This window comes from Tachyglossus aculeatus, chromosome 20 (genome assembly GCF_015852505.1).
Source record: "Tachyglossus aculeatus isolate mTacAcu1 chromosome 20, mTacAcu1.pri, whole genome shotgun sequence".
NCBI classification, from domain to species: Eukaryota; Metazoa; Chordata; class Mammalia; order Monotremata; family Tachyglossidae; genus Tachyglossus; species Tachyglossus aculeatus.
Window position 1 is genome coordinate 23,222,159 of NC_052085.1, and position 11,615 is coordinate 23,233,773.

Genomic DNA, 11,615 nt, shown 5'->3' on the forward strand with positions numbered 1-11,615 from the left:
CCACCTTTATGTCTTCTATTTCAAGAGAGGTTAGATAATCTGGTATCATGGTAGAATAAAGACAAAACTCTTAGTTTTAATTTGAGGGAGAAGAAGGTCAGGATGGCATAAGATAATTGCTTTCAGATTCAGTCTGTGAGGACGAGTACGTAGGAGAACCAGAACTTCTTGTTGGTGCAGGTAATTCCACTCTTAAAACCAATCCTTCCTTCCCTTTCACTCCTCCTGGACTAAGCCCATGAGCCATTGATTCCAAATGGGGCCAATTTCTCCCATGCCAAGAGGTTCTACTGCTTACCTAGGGAAAAGTGTTGTCTCCAAAGCATGGGGCCTGGCACAGCTGTCCTAATTGACCCCAAGTGACAGAGTATTTATCTGGTGACTTAAGATGGTATGAACTAGAAGCAATCACATTTTCACTCTATAGCCCAAAGCAGGAAAACTCTTATGCTTCAAGAACCATTAAACTGTCACCTTGTCACCATTTCAAGATGTTCTTTGTCATCCTCAGACTGTCGCAAATTCAGGGGAAATGGGGAACTTTGGTTTTCTATTTTTTTTTTAAACTCAAATTTTACTCACGGGATTTTACTTCCTTGAACATCCTCCGTCACAGGGGTACATCATCGAACATTCATAACTCTCACCTCTAATAACCCTTCTTGGTTTTGCCACTTGTGAATCTACGTCAAACCTTTTTGAGTTTTCTAAAGCCCTGACTGTACCTTTTAGTAATAGCAGAGTTGTCATTCAGTTTGAAAATGATGCTTCTGATGGTGAAATTGCATCCAGGATTCTCGCTGAGAGACACTCCTATAATCAACTGTGGCTCTCATTTATCTATCTTTCAATCAGTTGCACAGCACTCTACTAACAAGTCGGGAGAGTTCAATTAAGTAGTCACGATCCCTACACTCTTTTCTTGAACCTATTGATATTTTTTGTCAGCACAACATCTTCTAATATCAAACCCTCTGTGACAACTCTGCACGGTCTTTGGAGTTACAGATCATGGGTTCAAATTCCAGCTCCGCCAAGTGTCAGCTGTGTGACTTTGGGCAAGTCACTTCACTTCTCTGGGCCTCAGTGACCTCATCTGTAAAATGGGGATTAAGACTGTGAGCCCCACATGGGACAACCTGATCACCTTGTAACCTCCCCAGTGCTTAGAACAGTGCTTTGCACATAGTAAGCGCTTAATAAATGCCATCATCATCACTGTATGAAAATAATATTTCTGTGTTGTTTTGAACTCAATTCCCTCTGGCTTCAATAGATGCCTACCGGGGTCTGGTGATGTTTTATTTGGTGAGGTACAAATTTTTCAATAATTTTTCAAGACAAGCAGTGTGGCCAAGCGGATAGAACCCAGGCCTGAGAGTCAGAAGGACCTGGGTTCTAATCCCAGCTCCGCCACTTGTCTGCTGAGTGACCTTGGGCAGCTCACTGTGACTTCTGACCAAGCAGTTTCCAAATTCTAATAGCACTTTATGCACCTGCTTTCCTGCGGTGAGGAGGAGGAAGATGGGCACGTTGGAATCTTTCAGTAACTTCCTCCAGCTTCTGTTTCCTTTGCTGAAGAATCTGCTCCCGGATTCTTTGTTCTTTTTCTTCTTCTTCCTTGTGTTTCTCTTCAAGGGCTCTTTGTGTAATTCACAAAACAAGACATGCTAAAATATCAGCACACAACCATATACATTAAAACACCAAAGCGGTATAATCCACAGAATTCAAAACACTATTTCTTTGAAAATTATGCCGCACATTTCACGCCAACTTTGGATATAAAATGATATTTCACTTCCAAAATCTATTGAAAGGGCTTGGTGTCCTGGTAACAATTCAACATCATGACCTAATTTAGGTTGGATTTAAATAATCATAACTAGGTTACAGTTTCAGCCAAACGACTGTCTCTTCCCTAACCACATGTACTTATTTAAGTCTCTGATACAGCAGGATATTTTTCATACACCATGCTCTGCCACACAAGGCAGGGGTTGAATCCCTCACTCAGTGAGTGACCCAAGCTGGTGACCTGACACAGCCAATTAATGACCCTGGAGAGTTGGCAAGGCTCTACACCTCTCAACATGTAGGTTGAAGGAGTGTAAACCTGACCCGGAGAATTTCTCCCAAAGGGCACTGTAATCTGGTAGCTAATGTGCTACTGATATTGACAAATACCAACAGTTATTATGGCTAGTGTAAGCACTTTACATGAACCCAAACAAAACCAACAAAATGCAGTATTGATATTGACAAATTATCAGCAGGCATTATGATGACTAGCGTACGCACCCTTACACAAACCCAAACAACCACAATGACACAAAAACCCACAGTTGTTTTCTCTGCCTGAATCGCAGATCTAGTCTAAAAGCGAATGCCCACAACTGGTTGGGTTAATTTGAATCATCTAGCACAATGCACCAGAGGTCATGGTGGAACTTGGGAAGCAAAAGGACTTAGCTAATTAGTAGATAATGGATTTCTTCATATTATATTTTATTGAAACCCTAACATTACCCACAGGGCCTCAATGTTTGATTCAAGCAGTACAAGATATGGCCAGCCCCTCAAAAGAAGTATAATGCACTTCAGATAGGGGCATTTGTTAAGAAGATCGACTGGTTTCCAAGCTTATTTCATCTCAGGTGTGAAGGCATGCTTGGGTTGCTACTACTACTAATAATAATTATGGTACTTGTTAATAGCTTATTATTTACCTGTATTATTCAGTGTGTATTATTATTCACTGTATTAATAGCTGGGGTAGATACAATAATAATAATAATAATATTAATGATGGCATTAATTAAGCGCTTACTATCTGCATAGCACTGTTTTAAGCGCTGGGGAGGTTACAAGGTGATCAGATTGTCCCACGGGGGGCTCACAGTCTTAATCCCCATTTTACACTGAGGCCTAGAGAAGTTAAGTGACTTGCCCAAAGTCACACAGCTGACAATTGGCAGAGTCGGGATTTGAACCCATGACCTCTGACTCCAAAGCCCGTGCTCTATCCATTGAGCCACACTGCTTCTCATACAAGAGAACTCAGACGCATTCCCTTGTCCCACATGGGGGCTCACAGTCTAAGAAGAACAGAGTAGGATTTAAATAATAATTATGTTATTTGTTAAGCGCTTACTATGTGTGAGGCACTGTACCAAGCGCTGGGGTGGATATGGTCCCTGTCCCATGTGGGGCTCATGGTCTAGATCCCCATTTTTCAGATCTCCCTCCTACTTACACAGAGCGCCCCATGTGGGACCTGGTGATCTTGTATCTACCCCAGTGCTTGGCACATAGTGAGCACTTAAGTACCACAGTTATTATTATGACCTCACATTTTTAACTTCAGAGTAGGAAGCCAATGTCCCCCCCCCCGCCCCACCCCCAAGTGGGGTGGGATGATACCGAATGTATCTGGGGTCTTGGCCCAGGGATGCTCAGGCCCCAGAAACCCTCCGGGGTCAGCACCGCCCCAGACTTATTCCCAACCGGCACTGTCGTGTGGGCACCTCGTACCCACATGCCTCGCTTTCTCCCGGGCATTTATCTGCCATTACCAAAGGGAGAGTCTTTAGCCGGCAGCCATGGACCAGCTCTCCCTGTACGCAGGCTAGGAGTAGATGGGGGGTTTAGAGGTCACATATCAGTTTTGTTTTGTTGTCTGTCTCCCCATTCTAGACTGTGAGCCCGTTGTTGGGTAGGGACCGTCTCTATATGTTGCTGACTTGTTGTACTTCCCAAGTGCATAGTACAGTGCTCTGTACACAGTAAGCGCTCAATAAATAGGATTGAGTGAATGAATGAGCAAGCTGCCAAGCGGGAGTACTTTTCTCTCCATTAAGCCCTTCTGGTTTCCAATAGAGAACTTTGCCTAGGGGAAGGGAAGACAACTCACTCCTTGTTCCCCTTAGCAGATCGACCTGAAGCTAAATGAGGGAACCAGCAGCCAGGTGATTTATTGAATCCTGTAGTTACATAAAGGATACATTTTTAGACTGTGAGCCCACTGTTGGGTAGGGACTGTCTCTATATGTTACCAATTTGTACTTCCCAAGCGCTTAGTACAGTGCTCTGCACATAGTAAGTGCTCAATAAATACGATTGATGATGATAAATCACCAATCTCCAAGGAGGCCTGGAGCAATAAAATGTCCCTCAAGGCCAGCGAGTTGCCCCTCGGGCACTTGTCCCTCAGCTTGGGGGGGTGGGGGGGGCACCCCCCTCCATCTCTCTTCTCTGACAAGGAGGGAATGGTTTCTGAGATGGGCAGGCCCATGGCTGCTGACACTGTGTGCCGTTAGCTGATGAGGTGGAGTTAAGGGCCAGGGAGGAATCAAATGTGTACCCATGTATATGGTGCACACCACATTGTAGGCCACTGATAAATAGTTAATAACCATAACATAACAATGCATCAGGGCATCCTTGGAAACCAAAAAAAATCTAGAAAGAAGTGTATTTGTCCAAACAACATGTATAAAAAAACTTACACCTTCCACACACTCTTAAACTGCTCCTTGCTTTAATCTCAAGCCTTAAGCGCTTAGTACAGTGCTTTGCATGAAGTCAGTGAATATGACTGAATGAAGCCTGGCACCCCACTAGGTACAGTCTTTCCCCAATGTCTCAGCTTCACCAAACTATGCTCTTTTCTTTTGGTGTCTTCCTAAAAATCAATCGATGGTATTTATTGAGCACTTACTGGGCGCAGAGCACTGTACTAAGCGTTTTGGAGAGAGGATCTCCCCCACTTGTGGAGTTGTCAGGAGCTTCACTGACCACCCAAAACAGCTCCACCTCTATGGGTGAACTGTCTAGCGACCTATTATCTAATATCGTACTGCACATACAGAACAGAAATTTACATGTGCTTGGCTCTAACAATAGACCTATTAGTATGGGTCTGGGTTCTGTCTCAATAAAAGAGGTGCATATTATCTTTTCAAAGTTGACTGGTCATTTTCAAGAACAATGCTAAGACGAAAATATAAAACTTGACAACAGCAGAGAATGAATTTCAACATTGCAGCAATACCAGTTAATATGAATTGAAAGAAATCACATAGAGGAAGAAAGACCTGGCAAACAAAAAAAATCCGGCAAACATTTTTTTCTCTCCCCAAGGGTGATTTACAAAAGATTTCCATTGATGTAGTGTACTAATAACCTCTTGGGAAACCTTGGGCTTGCACATTAAAGAGATACTGAAATAAGTAGCAAAAGAAGTCAACAATAAAAGGAAGTGAAAAAAGCTTTTAGATTTATCTTGAATTGAAAGAGCTGTAGAACCAAAAAATAGTTGTATGTGAAAGAAAGATCCCTATTTCATGCTGATCATTGGTTTCTACATATGTTCTGACACTTTTAGTTCTCAACTATTCTTCCTTTTCTGTTCTATTTTCCTATTTTCCAAAAACATAAATTCATCCTATTCTGGCTCGAAATTGGGTGGTATATATGGAGACGGAGAATGGAAGTGAACAAGTAACCTGAATCAAACCACATTTCAACACAAGTATAGAAACTGCTAATCCACCATGAAATGCTAAAAAAGCAAAAGGGGAGAGGTGCACAGAAGCATGGCATTATGAAGAATAATTCAGCACCAGAAGAAAACCTTGGCCGTGAGCACCTCCAAAGATGAATCACCACAGTCTTCTGCTTTGTGAGTTTGGAAACTACCAACAAAATACTAGAGGCTCTGAAGATAGCACCGTCCCATTCGAGTGGATTGCTAGTAGTTAGGTCCCTGAAATGCTACAGGATGATGACAAAGGAGTCTATCAATTCACCGTCATACTTAAAACTTCCTGAATTGCCCACATAAAATAAGGTTACTTACCTCCTTCTTCGGTTTGACTCTACACAATGTTTACGTGCCCGAATTCGGCACTTTCTCTGCTCCTGAAGTAAAATTTGGCGTTCTGCTTCTAAATCTTTTTCTAGATGAATTTTCATATTTCTACCAAGAGTATTTAGTTAAAGAAAAACGCAAGAAAAGATCTCGATGTGATGACTAGCAGTGCTTACAGCACATGGGAAAATAAAAGCCATCAGACTGTTAATGACAGTTAATGGAAGATTAATACTAATGCTATTTAAGTGTATACCATGTGCCAAGCACTGTACTAAGCACTGGGATAGAGCACTTAGGACAGTGCCCAGGGCTTAGAACAGTGCTTGGCACATAGTAAATGCTTAACAAATACCATCATTGTTATTATTATTATAACATGATCAAATCAGACAAAATCCTTGTCCCATATGAGACTCACAGTCTATCAGGGGAATGGAGAAAAGGTATTTAATCCCCATTTTGCAGATGAGGAAACTGAGTCACAGTGAAGTTAAACGACTTGCCCAAAGTCACACAGCCGTCAAGTGGCAGAGGTGGGATTAGAATCTCCTCACTCCCAGAGCTGTGCTGAAAGGTAATCAATTCTAAATATCAAAATACTTTACAAAATTAGTAGAACCACTGCCTGATGACTTTTAAAGATTTGTTTTCTGAACTTGATGAATGTATATCTTTCTCATATGAATATCCACTGGGAAAATGAATTCATAACCTCAGAGGAGGAGGAGGAAATAACAGTTCAATTATAAATGTCTGTCCTCTAGACTGTAAACTCATTGTGTTAGGGAAGGTATCTGTTATACTGTAATAATAAAAATAGCAATAATAATAGTAATGATGGTATTTGTTAAGTGCTTACTATGTGCCATATACTGTTCTAAGGGCTGGGATAGATACAAGGTAATCAGGTTGTCCCATGTGGGGCTCAAAGTCTTAATCCTCCCAAGCACTTAATACAGTGCTCTGTCCACATTAAGTGCTCAATAAATACAATTGTTTGGGAAAGGAGAAAGATTTCACTAGCAAGGAAGTAGGATAAGGGTGAATAAAAAAATCCAATAGGTACTAATGAAAAATATATTTAGCATAAATGTATTTCATTGAATTTTGACCACTGCTTTCCATACTATTATATACATCACATTCAATACTCTAGGTGGATATGTTATTATGCTGTTAGCAAAAAAAACCCCCACTCCTTTACCACTTGTGATGTCTCTAAATAGACTACAGCCCACTCTGCTATTACTGTATGTTATGTAATAATAATAATAATAATGATGGCATTTGTTAAGCGCTATGTGTGAGGCACTGTATTAAATGCTGGGGTGGATATGAGCAAATCGGGTTGGACACAGTCCCTATCCCACGTGGGGCTCACAATCTCAATCCCCATTTTCCAGATTAGGTACCTGAGGAAGTGAAGTGATTGGCCCAAGGTCACACAGCAAAGGGGCGGAGGAGGAATTAGAACCCAGGACCATGTACGTAGGGTTCTAGCTTCTTCTCCTGCCCAATTTGAGGGCATTTTGCTGCTCAGTATCACCTCCAGTAGAGGGTGGGCAGAGAGAAACTAAAGCCAACTGCATTTGCTACATTTTAGCAGTTTGGATAAGAGATCTCGTGGAAGAGATGGTTTAAGTGAATGGCAGAAATGAGGCTGTGGGTTGACTGCTCCATCTCACTGGAGAAGCAGCGTGGTTTAGTGGCAAGAGCCCGGGCTTGAAAGTCGGAGGATGTGGGTTCGAATCCTAGCTCCATCACATAATAATAATAATAATAATGGCATTTATTAAGTACTTACTACGTGCAAAGCACTGTTCTAAGCACTGGGGAGGTTACAGGTTGCCCCACGGGGGGTCTCACAGTCTTAAACCCCATTTTACAGATAAGATAACAGGCACAGAGATGTTAAGTGACTTGCCCAAAGTCACAGAGCTGACAATTCGCGAAGCAGGGATTTGAACCCATGATCTCTGACTCCAAAGCCCGTGCTCTTTCCACTGGGCCACGCTGCTTCTCTCAGCTGTGTGACTTTGGGCAAATCACTTCACTTCTCTAGGCCTCAGTTCCACCACCTGAAAAATGGAGATTAAGTCTGTGAGCCCCTCGTGGGACAACCTGATGACCGTGTACGTACCCCTGTGCCTAGAACGGTGCTTGGCACATAGCGCTTAACAAATACCATTACTATTATTATTACTGGCAGAGACAATTGAGAGTTGACTACATTTTAAATCACTGATCAGGCGATATAAGGGCAAGGTTCAAGACCCCGAAAAACCAACCGAGCGACCGAAAAACACTGAAAGATGGTATATTTTCGATTTCCCGGAGTGTGCGGGGCAGTTTTGGAGGGGGTTGGGGAGGAGGCCTGTGCCAAGGGAATGGGGGGACCCAGGACCGAGGGGGAAGCTGCCACGGAAATGTAAAAAACCATCATCGTTGCATAACTAGGATGGCAGAGGCCTCAACTGGCATCGGCCTAGAACAGTGCTTGGCACATAGTAAGCACTTAACCAATACCATCGTTCTTCTCCCCGCCGGCTCCACCCTTGGACCAAACGAGAGGGAAAGAAATGGTCACCCGTCAGTCAATCAGTCTAGCCAATTTATCGAGCGCCTGCTGTGTGTGTGCAGAGCCCTGGACTAAGCGCTGGGGAGAGGACAACCCAACAATGGAACAGCCAGGTCCCCGGCCCCCAGGAGCTGTGACCGTCTAGAGGGGGAGTTGGACAGTAACAGACACAGATCAATTACTGATCTGGACAGAAGTGCTTTGGGGTGGGGAATAAAGGGAGCAAATCGGGGTGACGCAGAAGGAAAAAAAATGCTTACTCTCACCGGCAAATCCAAATGAGGCTTGTTGAAGGGAAGGGGAGTCCAACAGCTCGATTTCCAGCTTCTCCCCCGCTTGGGGACAGGGACAGGGACAGGGACAGGGACAGGGACAGGGACAAGAACAGGCGGGGGAGAAGGGGAGGAAGGAGGAAGAGGGGGGAGGGAGGGGGAGAAAAGGGAAGGGGGAGGAGGAAGGTGGGGAGGAGAGGGAGTGAGGGGGGGAAAGGAAGGGGAGGGGGAGAAAGGAGAAGGGGGAGGAGGAAGAGGAGAAGGAGAGGGGGAGGAAGAGGTGGGAGGGGATGGAAGAGGGGAGGCGGGGGAAGGGAAAGGAGGGGGAAGGGAGAGGAGGAAGAGGAGGGGGAGAAACGATGAAGGAGAGAGGGGGAGGAGGAGGAAGAGGAAAAGGAGAGGGGGAGGAAGAGGAAAAGGGGGGGTGAAGAGGAGGGAGGGGATGGAAGAGGGGAGGAGGGGGAAGGGAAAGGAGGGGGAAGGGAGAGGAGGAAGAGGAGGGGGAGAAAGAGGATGAAGGAGAGAGGGGGAAGAGGAGGAAGAGGAAAAGGAGAGAGGGAGGGAGGGGTGAGGGGATGGGAGAAAGAGAGGAGGAGGAGGAAGGGGAGAGGGGGAGGAGGAGGAAAAGGAGAGGAGGAAGAGGAGAGGGGGTTGGGGGAGGAAGAGGGAAAGGAGAGGGGGAGGAAGACGGGAGGAGGAGGAAGAGGGGAAGAGGAGGAAGAAGGGGGAGGGAAGAGAGGAGGAGGAGGAAGGGGAAGAGGGGGTGGGAAGAGGAGGGGGGAGGAAGAGGAAAAGGGGAGGAAGGGGAGAGGGGGAGGAAGGGGAGGAGAGGAGGAGGAAGGGGAGGAGAGGAGGAGGAAGGGGGAGCTCGTTGTGGGCAGGGACTGTGAATGTGTCTGTTCTATTGTTAGGTTGTCCTCTCCCGGGCGCTTAGTCCAGTGCCGGGCACGCAGTAAGCGCTCCATACCTACGATAGCATGAAGGAAGGAAGGAAGGAAGGAAGGGATGGAGGAGAAGATGGGATGGGGAGATGATGGTGAGGGGTGGGGGTTCGGTCCGGGAAGGATACAAGAAGGAGGCGGTCCGGCGCTGCCTGCCCCGGCCCCGGCCCCGGGCGCGGGCGCGGGCCCGGCTGCCGGTGCTGTCCCGGGGGCGGGACCCCGGCTCCCCGGCTCCCAGCCCCCCGGCCCTCAGCATCCTTCCCTCATGGCCGCCCGGACCTGACCCCCGGCTCTGACCCCCGGCCCTGACCCCCGGCTCTGCTGCTCCTCCTCCTCCTCTTCCTCTTCCTCCTCCTCTTCCTCCTCCTCCTCCTCTTCTTCCTCCTCCGCCGCCGCCGCCGCCGCCGCCGTCAGCCCCAACCGCCGCGCCGCCACCGCCATCTTGGCAACCGACGGACGCCGTTCCCTTCGCAACCGTAACTAGGGCGGGACCGGGGCGCGCGGAGGGGAGGGGGCGCGGCGCTCCGCCAATGGGAGGCGCCGACAGCCCCGCTCCGCCGGCCGGACGGCCAATGGGAGGCACTGACATCCCAGCTCGCCGGGCCAGGCGGCCAATGGGAGGCGCCGACAGCCCCGCTCGCCGGGCCAGGTGGCCAATGGGAGGCGCCGACAGCCCCGCTCGCCTGGCTAGGCGGCCAATGGGAGGCGCCGGCGGCTCCCCAATGTGGGAAAGTGGAGGAAATGAATTAATTAATGATGGCATCGGTTAAGCGCTTACTATTCATTCATTCAGTCGTATTTATTGAGAACTTAATGTGTGCAGAGCATTGTACTAAGCGCTTTTGAAGTACAAGTTGGCAATATCTAGAGACGGTCCCTACCCAGCAGCGGGCTCACAGTCTAGAAGGGGAAGACAGACAACAAAACAAAACATATTAACAAAATAAAATAAATAGAATAGTAAATATGTACAAAGAATAGTGAATATATACAATATTTACTATATGCAAGGCACTGTTCTAAGCACTGCGGAGGATACAAGGTGATCAGGTCGTCCCACATGGGGCCCACAGTCTTCATCCCCATTTTACAGATGAGGGAACTGAGGCCCAGAGAAGTGAAGTGACTTGCCCAAAGTCACACAACAGACACGTGGCGGAGCCGGGATTAGAACCCATGACCTCTGACTCCCAGGCCCGGGCTTTTCCCACTGAGCCACGCTGCTTCCCCGGAAATAATAATAATAATAAATAATAATAATAATAATAATAATAATAATAATAATAATAATGGCATTTGTTAATCAATCAATCAATCAATCATATTTATTGAGCACTTACTATGTGCAGAGCACTGTACTAAGCGCTTGGGAAGTACAAATTGGCAACATATAGAGACAGTCCCTACCCAACATTGGGCTCACAGTCTGAAAGAGGGAGACAGAGATAAAAAAAAAAAAAACCAAACATACTAACAAAATAAAATAGAATAGATATGTACAACTAAAATAAATAAATAAATAGAGTAATAAATATGTACAAACATATATACATATATACAGGTGCTGTGGGGAAGGGAAGGAGGTAAGATGGGGGGACGGAGAGGGGGACTAAGGGGAGAGGAAGGAAGAGGCTCAGTCTGGGAAGGCCTCCTGGAGGAGGTGAGCTCTCAGCAGGGCCTTGAAGGGAGGAAGAGAGCTAGCTTGGCGGATGGGCAGAGGGAGGGCATTCCAGGCCAGGGGGATGATGTGGGCTGGGGGTCGATGGCGGGACAAGCGAGAACGAGGTACGGTGAGGAGATTAGCGGCGGAGGAGCGGAGGGTGTGGGCTGGGCTGTAGAAGGAGAGAAGGGAGGTGAGGTAGGAGGGGGCGAGGTGATGGAGAGCCTTGAAGCCCAGGGTGAGGACTTTCTGCCTGATGCGCAGATTAATTGGTAGCCGCTGGAGATTA

At 46.5% G+C, this 11,615-nt stretch overlaps 1 protein-coding gene across 2 annotated transcripts in view; it reads right to left on the bottom strand.

Moving 5' to 3' along the window:
- Positions 1-9,846, bottom strand: part of CEP126 (centrosomal protein 126) — a 34,396-nt gene extending 24,550 nt beyond the window's left edge. The window contains exons 1-3 of one of the 2 annotated variants that reach the window (XM_038762046.1): positions 9,795-9,846; positions 5,861-5,980; positions 1,497-1,642 (exon numbers count right to left, since the gene is read on the bottom strand). In XM_038762046.1, coding sequence (XP_038617974.1) covers positions 1,497-1,642; positions 5,861-5,976 — 262 coding nt within the window. In that variant the 5' untranslated portion in view covers positions 5,977-5,980; positions 9,795-9,846. Of the gene's footprint in view, positions 1-1,496; positions 1,643-5,860; positions 5,981-8,719; positions 8,813-9,794 lie in introns of those variants that run through there. The other variant, XM_038762047.1, reaches the window with a different exon arrangement.
- Positions 9,847-11,615: the final 1,769 nt, after the last annotated feature.